Source organism: Mustela erminea, chromosome 16 (assembly GCF_009829155.1).
Source record: "Mustela erminea isolate mMusErm1 chromosome 16, mMusErm1.Pri, whole genome shotgun sequence".
NCBI lineage: Eukaryota > Metazoa > Chordata > Mammalia > Carnivora > Mustelidae > Mustela > Mustela erminea.
In genome coordinates this window covers 21008430-21021884 of record NC_045629.1, presented here as the reverse complement: position 1 = coordinate 21021884, position 13455 = coordinate 21008430, and the positions used below count along the sequence as shown (strand labels likewise).

The following is a 13455-nucleotide window of genomic DNA, read 5'->3' as shown; positions in this document are numbered from 1 at the left end:
AACATTCGCAGAAGAGATAATTTGTTGCAATGGGCTCTGTTTTCATGATTAGCTAGAAGACTTTGACCTTTACTTTTTATTTAAAATGTTGAAGGGGGAGAAAAAGTTGTCAGAATTAATTTTCATGATCTCCATTTGATGAGGGGTGTCCAGGAGGCTCAGTACATTGAGCGTCTACCTTCGGGTCAAGTCATGGATACATGGTCCTGGGAGGGAGCCCCAAATGGGGCTCCCTGCTCAGTGGGGAGGCTGCTTCTCCTGACGCCCTTCCCCCTGCTCGTGCTCTCTCACTCTCTCACTTGTGTGCTCTTTCTCTCTCATAAATAGACAAAATCTTAAAAAAAAAAACCCTACGTTTGTTGAATCCAGAAGAAAGCCAAAAGACTTATCACACATACACGCACAGATTTGAAGTTTCAGCTATTTTACCCCAACCTACCCAAACCACGTGCATGGCTTGCAGCCATCAGATCGACACAGGATGGCTGCCAAAGAAAGATAGAAAACACAGCCTTTTGCCATCTCCTTTTTTCCAGATCAAGCCAAAAAGAAAAAAAAACACGTGTGAAAGAAAAATAACATGGCAAGAAATATTTTGCAATCCTATGGCATGTTTCGAGACCAGTTACTTATTTCTTCTCTACAATCTACCTATTCTAATTTTTATCCCCTAGGAGTCATTGAAATAGATTGTCTTGATATTTCAAAATTCAAGGAAACATTGGCCCCAAATGTCTCTTGCCACAATAAAATGATTGGTGGTTTAAAATCCCTATTCAAATGTCGCGGCCAGCATGAATCGACCAGGGTAACAGTGGGGGATAAGAGGATGATGAAAAAAAGTTAAGAGACAAAGAGATGGGGGCAGGAGGGACACTGAAGATGATGTCCCTCAGTGCCAAATTTATTCCACGTCTTACAAGCATTTATAAGGCAAACCAGAATAGAATTTATAAGGCATTACATCAGTACCTAGTCAGATGACCGCAAGTTCCTATAACAAGTTTACATTAAGTACAAGCAAACCTCGTGAGCCCAGGTAGTTTTGGCTAAATCCACTAGCAAGACAATCAGCCAGGGAGTGGATCATGGGAGGTACAGAACAACAAGGATTAACCAAGAACTCGGGACTCTGGCCACATTGTTCCCTACTGTAGGGAGAGTGTGTGGGAAGTCACGTAGGCGAGTGCACGACACATAGCACAGACCCTTTCTCAGTGCACTCAGCTTTCCCATCCTTAACCTTGTCAAGGTGTCCAGACTTTGAAGGAGACACAAGTCAGGGCCTGGTTTGGTCCTCGACTCCAGCCGTGCCGTGGCCTCCAACATTTAAATTGGAGTGCTTAGTTATAGGGCAAACTCTTACAAGACTTTGATAATTCATCTTGGGTTAATCTGGAGCTCTTAGCTATTGCCTTGGAAAAAATGGTGAATAGCTCTGCACTCAAATGCACTCCCCCAACTTCCTGAATGTGAAAAATGGGTTTATTAACTCTTGAGAGTACAGGTCATGTGAGAAAGGTTGCTTAACGCTGTCTTCTAAACAACTATGCAATATTGAGATATTACTAGGGATACAGCTGGCTTTCTACATGGTGGGGTAGGATTGCTGACCTATAGTATTCACCAATTATAGTATTCACACCAGCCAATTTCAAGCTACCAAAATAAAATCACTGAACACCGAGTTAGACAAGCAGTGATACATTAACACTAAGGACCTGGAGAACAATAAAATATAGTAAAATAATTAGAAAGTAATGAGTTTTAATAATATATGAACTTTGCTTATAGTATAATTTATGTACTATCTCTTCATATAATTTTTTAATAATAGCTGTGTCTTACAACTAGCTTGCAAATTTATAAGAAATTTAATTACCAGCTCTCTCAAGTTTGTATAAGCCAACTTCAGCACACTACTGGATATAATAAATGAGGTCTCTGAATTGCATAAGCCTTTATAATGTAAATAGTAGACCCAGACAAGAAAATGTATCAGCATATCATACCGAAAACATATGCTGTTTCAACCCAGTAATTCCTGGTATAGCAAGGCTTTGCTTTTATGAAGTTCTCAGCAATATTTGCAATGTGAATAGTGGCAGCAGTAACAGTCAACTCTTCAAGTTTTCTCTCTTTAAAACAGATGGTTCATCCAACTTTATTTTAGGAACTCTATTTTCACTAAATGCAACTGAAGCCACATACCAATAACACTAGCATGTTTGGCTCATATTTCTACATTCAAATAAAATTATTAATGTGAAATTGCATAATATGTTCTCCTACTCCTAGTTCAGGGGAATCTGAACTAGTTAATTTTGGGCACTTAAAGAAGTGATTACTTTTAGCAACAAAAATTCTGTATCCCAAATCTGACATTACAACTGATCAAATCCTGAAACAATAATAGTACAGGACACTAAAATCAAACTGACAAATAGAACGATACTAATAGAGAGTAGTCAGTGCTTTATCAGAAAAGGAGTTAATTGGGTTATAAATATCATTGTTCAAAAAGATTTAAGTTCTTATAAGTTAAGTAATCAAAAAAGTTTTTGCATTTGAAATTTCAAAATAATTTTTTTTTAAGATTTTTATTTATTTATTTGACAGACAGAGATCACAAGTAGGCAGAGAGGCAGGCAGAGAGAGAGGAGGAAGCAGGCTCCCTGCTGAGCAGAGTGCCCGATGAGGGACTCGATCCCAGGACCCTGGGATCATGACCTGAGCTGAAGGCAGAGGCTTTAACCCACTGAGTCACCCAGGCATCCCTCAAAATAAATTTTGACCCAGAATTTATCTCTTTACTTCCTTTTCAAAATTGTATTGGAGAAAAGGGATATCTGAAGTTGGAGGATAAGTTGATTAGGACTGAAACTCTCCCATTCTGATATCCCTTACCGAAAAAGTCTTATTTTTTTTTTTTTTCTTTTTAAAGGAAGGCAACTGGGGTGACTGTGTGGCTCAGTCGTTCAGCATCTGTCTTTGGCTCAGGTCATGATCCCAGCGTCCTGGGATCAAGCCCCTCATCGGGCTTCCTGCTTGGCAGGAAGCCTGTTTCTCCCTCTCCCACTGCCCCTGCTTGTGTTCCCTCTCACTGTCTCTCTCTTTGTCAAATAAATAAATACGATCTTTTAAAAAATAAATAAATAAAGGAAGGCAATTAAAAAATACAGTGAGCAACATCTTAACAGAATAAATAAGGGTGGTTCTCTCTCCATGTAACTCTCTGATTCCTTCAAAAGCTTTTAGCAGTTATAAACTGAAGAACAGGTCAGACCAAAAGACTATTCATGAAGATACTTAACAAATATTACTTAATCTCTGCTTTGTACTAACTTACAATTGACTTGTAAATGTTTGGCTAGCTACTCATGATTTCAGGGAAAGTCATAACAGTTTTGACATTGTAAGTCAGTGTAATGTCACCCATAATAGTTATGTTTTTGGTTTTCAGATCCCAATGCACTATGCAAATAAGTGACTAGTTCTCATATAATTTTTAGGTCACCTGTTATGAAATATAAAAGCAAGAGTAGAAGTGGGGCTTGAAAATAACCTAATATCCCCTTCAAAGGACATCCTCTTCCCCACGCCCTGACTCTTCTCAGCTCTGGAAATACAATTTTTGTAATTAACTTTTATCTATTACAAGGTACCTCATATCAAAAAGGAAAATATCATAACAAACTTAGCGTGTAGGTCTTTCTAAATACAGTAAGCAATCCCATACAAGTACCAAAAGTCACATTTTTAAAATACTCTTTTAAATAATTTAAATAACAGAATCAATTGTTGACAGCTTTAAAATCTTTTTTATTTCTAACTCATAATAGTTTGAAATCACTCAAATTAACAATAGAAGTTAGGAAAACCTCTACTGAAATGTTAAAAGTCAGTTTTGTGTTTGAAGTGGCGGGGGTGTGGGAGGTTGGGGTACCAGGTGGTGGATATTATAGAGGACACGGATTGCATGGAGCACTGGGTGTGGTGAAAAAAATAATGAATACTGTTTTTCTGAAAATAAATAAATTGAAAAAAATTTTTAAAAAGTCAGTTTTATGACTATTATATGCTGATATCACTATAAAACATCGACAAGTTTATATGATGATTACTCTGGCTTTAATATAATTCCCTAGATTTTATATTGACCTGACAGCTATACCTCAGTAGCAGACATTGGATTGTTGTTTACCAAATTGGTTTAGCTTTTATTTTCCCTGGGCATGAACCTACACTACATTTCTAAGTTTTTCTTGCAATAAGGAGTGGCCATGGAACTGAGTTGCATCTAACGACATGCACACAAAAGTAAGGCAAAACATGGAGTGTACAGGCCCATTTAAAACAAACAAACCAAAAACACCACCACTCTTTCAAAATGACCATTAAGAGCCCTGCATTGAAGGTGGGTGAGCCTCTCCCAGGACTAAAACCCTGGTGCCTGCAACGTCCTCCACCAGTGACTGAATTTTACCTGAGTGATAAAATAGCTTCTAGAATGGAAGCCACGGTACTGAGGTTTAAATCTGTTAGAGCAGCTATTGTTAACCAATACAGTTTTCCTTCTCAGTGTTCCCAGCAAAAAGGTAATTATCCCATCCTGGTGGATTTCTACCTTTCTGAAAGGAAGTATGTCCACACCTGGATTGTTTGATGAATAAGGTAAAAAGATAGGTTTAAACTATTAGGCCATAAGAAATAAGGGCCACAAAATGATAATTTTACACTAGGTAGCATAATATCTTACACACAGAATGGAGGAGAGAGTCAGTAAGAAAAGGAATAAACAAATAGTTCATAAATAGATTTTCCCTTCTTTGCTCTACTGGTAAGACAGTTCCTGGAAATATGTAGCCTAAATGAGAGAGGAATCACCTGATTTCTGAAGGTCTATGATTGTATGTAGAACCTCTCAATAGTCCACCTACTTGAGCTTCAGTAGACTGCAGGACAAAACACAACATATTCCCTTCTTGACCCACATATTCATCTGGGCTTGGGGTTAGAAGAAAGGAATGAGAAGCAGCCAAGTGGAAAGTCATCTAACTCAACATCTTTTCATTTTTACTTATGAGTTTTTGGATGATGTGTTTTAACACACTAGATGCTATGTGGTGTGTTTTGGCAGTGCTAAAGAATCAAGAACAAAATCACCTACAATTTACCACTACTATCATTTATTTACTAACAATATAATTACTCCTTTATTCACTCACTGAGCAAATATTTATTGAGCACCTACATGTGACGGGCACTCCAGTATCCTGTTCCTATAGTACTTCTATTTTGATGGGGCGCCAGAATCAATATGGGAGGTAAAGAGAGAAATAATAAATAAACAAATAAAATAGCATGATAATTTTAGAGAGCGCTAAGTTCATGAAGAAAATTTCAAAAATTAAAAACACAGTTTATGGTAATAGGATGAGATTCTAAAAGAGTGTCACTGAAGACATGAGTCATGAATACTGCGACTCTTGTCATTTCATTCACTGCCGTCCCTCCAGCACGTAGAAAGGTCCCTGGTATATACTAGGAATTAATAAATAATAGTTGAATGAGAATTGCAAGAGCAAAGATCCTAAATGCAGAGTCATCCCAGAGTTAAGGAAGAGACAGAAAACCACAGGGGCCACAGTGTAATGAGCTGGGTACAACATTATTTGCCAACTCACAGAGGAAGTCAGGAGCCCTATTATGTGGGGCCTTGTGGGCCATGGTAAGAGATCTGGACCATAGTAAGTAAGAGGTTCCACACTTTTCTTTGAGTGTAATGGGATGCCAGTAGATGATTATAAGCAGGGGAATGCTTTGATCTTACATTTGTTTTAAAAGGTCTCCAGCTGTTTCCTGGAGGCTGTGTCATAGGGATGGTGGACAAAAGCAGGAGCAAGGAAAGAGAAGTTGTAACTGGGAAGAAGGTGGGATCTGGAAGTGACAGAAGTGGTCTGATTAGCAATCTATTTTTGGTGGAAGAATTCACAGGGAACCCAGGACGGTGAGGAAAAACTGGGAGAATCTAGTTCAGTTTCATCCCACTCTAATTGAAAAAAAAAAAAGTCCCATTATCACTGCTTTCTTCTTTCTTTGTTACTAATCTCCTCAGGAAACTGGTGCTCTCTTGAAATGATTCCCATGATTGTATACACTGAGCTTTACACATACATTTTCAACCTCTTGCTGGGTGTTCCCCTGTGGATGTCTTATAACAAACCTGACAAAAAACCTTTATCCTTTCCCACCCTGCTCCTTCTCCTGAATAGTCATCCCTGTCAACCAGACAGAAATCTCACAGTAACCTGATCTTGCTCTTCACTCCTCATCTCCCACATCCAACAGTTTTCAAACAGGCTGCTTCAGCTTCACCAAAGTCTCCCAGATGGGCCACTGTCATCACGCCCTAGAACATAGCCATCATCCTCCTACCACAGGGAAAGGCGGGGGCTGCCTGATGGACGGGGCTCCCCCACAGTGTCTCCAACATCTCCACTCCACAGTCCACATTGCTGCACCTAAGCATTCTGAAAGCCATGTTCTGGCCACTTTTTTGCTTAAAAGTGTCCGTCATCTCCTCATCTCCTTCAGAATAAACCCAACATATTACAGCCAGAGAATTAAGATCTTATGGGATCAGATGTGCCTAACTCTCCCACCAAACCCTTCCTCTCCAGTATATTCATCTATGAAGTAGACTGTCTTGCCTCGTGAGAGTTTGTGCTGGTTCCTAAGAGGCTGCCATGAGCTACCCTATTCCCATGCCTCAGGGAAGGACATCCTTCTTCCCTTCTGCTCTGTCAGAGTTCTACTCATTCTAAATGCCTTACATGAGGCCCTTTCCCTCATAATGCAGCCCCAAATACTCCAGTTAGAACTTGCCATGTCTTCCTCCACTATCCCAGGTAAATACTTACCTGTATTTCTAATTTTTGCCTGTTTCATAGCCATTCACATTAAAATTAGCAAATATATCACCATAAACCCATACTCCACAAAATTCCCAGAACTTCAGTTCTATATATATTAGGTATATGAAATATTAAAAATACATAAGCATCCTATAATGTAGACATTTACTAAAAGCCAGATTAGTTAACAGAATCAGGATGCTTCCAAGTGGTGGTCAAAGAGAATAACTTAGTAATTAATAAAATAATTACCATGGTGGATGATTCCATTTTCTAATAACGCTTGTCCTAAGTGTACACCTTCCTCAGGCCTGTGAATCTCTCCAATTTCCAAGAGCCATGACACAAATTCACTGCAATAGAAATCCAGAGAAACAGTTAAAGGGTTTTCCCACCCCTGCCTCCCCAAGAAGACTATTTCTACCTTGCTTTCATCAAGCAGCCTTGGAAGGAGTCTCAGATATAAAGAATTACTTGCAGTGAGTTTCAGATTGCATTTTTTCACATATGAAAAGCCCCAAATTATTTAAATTTTACCCTATTCTAGAAAACCCATACCCATTCATTTTTACCTAAACCATATATAATACCTATTCAACTTACTGAGACCTCTAATAAACACAAAGGGAAAATTTTAGAGTAGTTTTAACTGTAAAGAGAATATAGCAAGATCCTAAAGATAGCAAATAGACAAAATAGACAGAATAATAATGACTTAATATAAGAGACAGACTGTCTGGAATAGGCTTTCCAGGCAAAGAAAACAGCGTGTTTGAACTCTAAGAAGGCAAACTCAAAAAATCTGCACACCCCATATGGTAGATGGAATTCTAAACGTGTTCTCTTACCCCACTATCAAGAATCCCATCCCTTGGTTTTGTAACCAAATCCTAATCTAGGTAGTGGTATGAATGGATTTTGTATACGAAACTAAAATTCAGGGTGCCTGGGTGGCTCAGTGGGTTAGGTCGCTGCCTTCGGCTCAGGTCATGATCTCAGGGTCCTGGGATCGAGTCCCGCATTGGGCTCTCTGCTCAGCAAGGAGCCTGCTTCCTCCTCTCTCTCTCTGCCTGCCTCTCTGCCTACTTGTGATCTCTGTCAGATAAATAAATAAATAAATAAATAATCTTTTAAAAAAATAAATAAAATTCAAGTCAGTTGACCTCAAAATATGTAAATTATTCAAGTGAGCTTGACCCAGTCAGTTGAACACTTTGAAGCAAAGAGTTTTCTCAGGCTGGTGGCACAAGAGTAAGAGAAAAATTAAAAGCACAAGAAAGATTCAGTGAGCCACTGCTGCCTTTGAAGATAGAGGCGCCACGTACCAAGGAACACAGGCAGATTTTGAGTAGTCCCGGCCAACAGCCAGCATAGAAGTAGGACTTATTCTTACAATCACGGGGGACTGAATTCTGTCAACTACCTGAATGTGCTTGCAAGTGAATTTTTCCTCAGACCCTTAAGATAAGGCCAAGCTTCAGCTCAGCCCTTGATTTAGGCCTTGAATTTGACCTTGTGAGACCCTAAGCAGACAGCCAAGCATTGCTCACCTCAACTTCTTTCTGACGTATGAATTATGAGCTAATGAATAGGTGTTGTTTCAAGGCACTAGGTGTGTTGTTAGTTATTCTGCAGCAATATAAAATTAGTACACACCAATAGTTTTACTATAGTGTTTTCAAATTTTGAAGTTATTTAGTGGGGCACATGGCTGGCTCAGTTGGTTGTTTTGGCTCAGGTCATGATCTCGGGGTCCTGGGATCAGTCGCACCTCTAGCTCTCTGCTCGGCAGGGAGTCTGTTTCTCCCTCTCCCTCTGCCCTTCCCGATGCTTGTGCGCTCTCTCTCTCTCTCTCTCCTCTCAGATAATAAATAAATAAATAAATAAATATTATATATTTATAAATAAATATTTATAAATAAATAAATAAGGTTTTTAATAAATCCATTCTTGTATTTAAATGTCATCTGGGGGGTGGGGGCGGGAGGACCTGGGTGGCTTAGTTGCTTAAGCATCTGCCTTTGGTTCAGGTCATGTTCCTGGAGTCTGGGAATCGAGCCTCACATTGGGTTCCCTGCTCATTGGGACATCAGTTTCTCCCTTTGTCCCTCTCGCCTGTTGTGCTCTCTCTCTCTGATTTTCCCTCTCTCTCAAATAAGTAAATAAAATCTTTAGGAAAGAATAAACTGTCATCCAAAAGGAATATTCCAGCACAAAACCACCCATCAGAACTGTCTACCACATCCATCTGCTGTGGCTGTGAAAGGCCAGGGAGGATGCAAAAACCACATCTTTTACCACTTTGGGGTGGGGAGAGGAGCCCCACAGCACAGATAAGTAGGATGATATTTTATAACACAGGAGAGCACAAGCTTGGTACTGCTTTTCTGGCCACGTGGTATCATTAAAAGAACACTAAATAGAGAAACATTTTACAATAAAATATTTTATTGTGCTCATATTATAAAAATATAACACTTGAAATTTTACATAAAGTAATGGATACATTTTAGAATGATTTCAACATTGTGCAGAGCTCAGAGAAGCCAAGCTATAGAAGGTGTCAGGAAATTACCTTTCCATTTATTTAAAAACCAAAAGCAACACCTATGGCTAAAATCAAATAACCGAGGGGCATGAAATTCTAAAAATGGATATCTAGTCTAAAAAGTACATTTTAAGGCAGAAGAAGTTGTTAAAGCCATTCAAAAGAAAGAAAATTTAAAAAGAAGTAAAACTTCAGTTTTTTCTTCAATAGCACAAAAATAATAATAGCAACTCCAGGGATGCCTGGATAGCTCAGTCGGTTAAGCATCTGCCTTTGGCTCAGGTCATGATCTCAGGGTCCTAGGATCAAGCACCAAATCGGGCTCTGCACTCAGCAAAAAGTCTGCTTGTCCCTTTCCCTCTGCTCCCCACTCTCTCTCTATCTCAAATAAATAAGTAAAATCTTGGGGGGAAAAAAAGTGTATCAACTCCACAGTGCTGTCACAGGATTAAATGAGCTGATGAATGTCAGGAGCTCAGCACAGTGTCTGGCACATTTTAAGCACTTATGAAACGTCAGTGGTTGACAAATGGGTTGAGCTGGTTGGTACATAGCGAAAGCATCATTCTCTGTTCTGATGTCAGCAGATTCCTGAATATGCCAAATTAAAATGAGGAAAAGAACACACTGTAAGTATTGCTATTAAATAGGAGCATAGGGGAAGGAAAGAGGGGTAAGAAAGGAAGTTAATGGGTGGCTTTATCATGGGACCTACAGAAATCACAAGATCCCATTAACACTCTGTGAAAGGATCCTGATCCAGTCAAAAACAATCTCAAACTTGGTCTATAATTAGTAACTAGTAACTAAGCTTGTGTGCTGTTATGGAAAAAGCCACAATGTACACAACTAAAATTTACCAAGTCTCTCCTGTGTATCAGGCACTGTGGAGAACGCTCACATATCATTGTAACTAACTAGCACTTTGGCCGTGTAAGATCGTGTTAACTCTTTTTTTATTTATTATTTTTATTAACATATAATGTATTATTTGCCCCAGGGGTACAGATCTGTGAATCATCAGGCTTACACATTTCACAGCACTCATCACAGCACAAGCCCTCCCCAATGCCCATCACCCAGCCACCCTCTCCACACTCCAACCACTGTGTTAACTCTTTAGTTAACAAGACTCCTGCTCCTTTAATTAGGAAAACTTGACCCTGGGTCAGCCTTGGAGCTCTGTTTCCCTGGAACCTGATGGAGGCAGGGCGTCTGCTGGGTTACCAGGCAGCATTGCTCATGGCCAAAATGACTCCTGATGGCTAAATGGAATATGAATACATTCTTGGTGAGAAGCTATAGCTTGAAGTGACTCCTATAAACAGCCATGTCCCTCTCAGAACCCTGGAAGTTATGCCCCAGAGGTGGTTCAAAAAATTGGGTCTTCTTTGCAACATGGGGTTTCTAAGCCAAGGTGGGCTCCCCTCCACTCTTTCTCTCCCACAAGAGCCATCGGCTGGGGGCCTACCAAGGACAGCAACAGCAGCTTGCTGGCAGCTGAGTGCTCTGCTGTGAGGACCCCAGACCCTGAAGAAGGGACCCCATGCTGCCCTGCAGGCCAGGGTTTCCTGGCTTATATTCTTCTAACTGGGTTAGGAGCTGGTGTGGCCTATGGTTGTTTTATGGTATTTGCATAACTTATCGAGAAGACATTCTGGTAGGCATTACAGGTAAGCACTATAATCATCTTCATGTTTAGAGAGGAAAAAGACATTTAAACATCCCACATCGCTCAACTAGCCAGAGGCAGGATCAGATTTGCATGGAGACAGTCTGACTGTGAACTGTGGGCTTTGAACTACCACTCCAGTCTCCTACAGAGTTGACACTGGCATTCACTGGTTGTAGGAAGGTGGGCATGGTAAACTCCCTGACTGCTGGTTTCTGAATCTTTAAAAAATATAAAGATTATAAATGCAAAGTATGCATCTGAGGATTAGAAATATATGGAAACAGCCAGCACAGGACATGCCTTAAGGCAGCTGCCCTTCCCTTTGGTCCTGCACACTTAACCCGGCAGGGACTTCCATGTGCAGCTGCCTGCAGACCCCAGAGGACTGACAGCGGGTCTAGGCTCAAAACCCAGGCAACCTCTCCGCCTGTTGCTCTGCGCCAGGCCCCTTGCAGGACACTCTTTTTCAGATTCTTCATCGATGGTCCTTCAACCTGAGCCCAGGTGTCAAAGTGCTGATTTGTCTCAGATTTAGACTCTGTGTATTACATTCTTTGGTTCTCTGACTTGTAGGCCCTTTAACCACATCCTTGCTAGACGTCATCCCCCTTCAGTGAACCTGCCGCCTGCCATCCCCTCCTGAACCCAGTGTCTGCTTCATTCTCAGAACACCATACATCTGAAATTGTTGATGTCAGGGATGGAAGGATAGATGTCTAAAGTTTTCCATGATATCGGACTCTAGGTCCATTCCTTCACCTCACTATCATCCAGGAAATGTTGACAATAAAAAGATATTCAAAAATGCCCAGAGGAATATTTTTTTTTTTAAAGAAAAACAAATCATTGAAGGAAGGGTAGTTGATACATGACATAGTGAAAATATGAAAGAAATCCATGCAACCGGACTATGGACCTTACCTTCCAAGGAAGCATTTAGGGAATGTGGTCAGTTTTCTTTTTCTGTCTTTGATCAGATTCCCTTGTTTGCACATCATTTTGTAGAGTTTCTCGCCCTGTTCGGAGATCATTACCCAGGTGTCTTGTTCCATTCCTAATTTTAAACCTATCGAAAAGGAAACCAAGGACAGGTAACTGAAAAAGTCTCCTCACTCACTCTTGCCTGCATGAAACCAAAATTTATTGCACATCAAGCATGGGCAGGGGGTTGCAGATACAGAGCTCTCTACCACAGGGCACCTGGGTAGCTCAGTCGGTTAAGTGCCTGCCTTCGGCTCAGGTCATGGTCTCAGGGTCCTGGGATGGAGTCCTGAATCAAGCTCCCTGCTTAGCAGGGAGTCTGCTTCTCTCTCTCCCTCTGCCCCTCCCCATGTGCATTAGTGTTCTCTCTCTCTCTCTCTTTCTCACATAAATAAATAAATGAAACCTTAAAAAAAAAAAAAAAACCTGAATTTGGAGCATAGGGGAAAGAAAGAGAAGGGGTCAAAGGGAAGTTAATGGGTGGCTTTATCATGAGACCTACATAAATCACAAGATTTCTGTGATTTTTATTTTCAGTCTTCTAACTACAAAATTTTTTACTAGAATTTTTATTTTTTACAATGGATGAGGAATTACCATTTGTCAGTAACAGAATAATATTTATTAAGAATAGAGCCTGTTAACATAAACAAATTAATAGAACATGCTTGTTTGCTTGCTTTGCTTTCCTTTTTCCCTCCCTTTTTTCCCTCCTTCCTTTTTCACTTCAGATTTATCTATATGCATAGCTATTCTGAAAAAAAAATAAAGGTTCAACTTGATGAAACATTTATTTTACCTTTGAAATGATTTGCTATGCTATTTGAATTGATTGCTCAATTCAACAAAACTTAAAGAATCAGGTATGTATTCATAATCTTTGTTTTAAACTTTTCTAACAGGCTCTCCATCCCAGATCAATCAAAGGAGTTAAGTATTTGAAATGCTTTGGAAATTCTCAAACAAATGTGTACTATGAATATTTTAATAGAAGTAGAAGCTTTGCATGTTCTTCAAGGGAAAATTTCTGAAGGTGGAAGAAAGGGTTCTTTGTGTCCTGAAATTTCATCAGCAATGAGATATTTTGCTCCTAAATCTCTAGGAAAAAGGGATAAACACTGCTTTTTGTCTTATCAGTTATTTGGTAAAGAAATTAGTAGTAACAAAAGCATTTCTGTTTCCTAGCTGAATTGCAGAAATGTGCTTAATTGCAGATAAACTTCACATAACTGAATATTGACAGATCAAGTACCTTTTGCAAATCTTGCTAAAAATGTGAAGCAATTTTGAGCCAGTCCTCCTCATATGAACACACTCCTTATTGGGCTGCATTA

General features: G+C 39.7%; 1 protein-coding gene across 6 annotated transcripts in view; it reads right to left on the bottom strand.

The window, feature by feature from the left end:
• PREX2 (phosphatidylinositol-3,4,5-trisphosphate dependent Rac exchange factor 2) overlaps positions 1–13455 on the bottom strand; it is a 337813-nt gene that overhangs the window by 208702 nt on the left and 115656 nt on the right. For all 6 annotated transcript variants that reach the window (XM_032316155.1, XM_032316156.1, XM_032316153.1 and 3 more), the window contains 2 exons: positions 12062–12206; positions 7170–7270 (listed from right to left, as the gene is read on the bottom strand). In XM_032316155.1, the coding sequence (XP_032172046.1) occupies positions 7170–7270; positions 12062–12206 (246 nt within the window). The remainder of the gene's footprint in view (positions 1–7169; positions 7271–12061; positions 12207–13455) is intronic.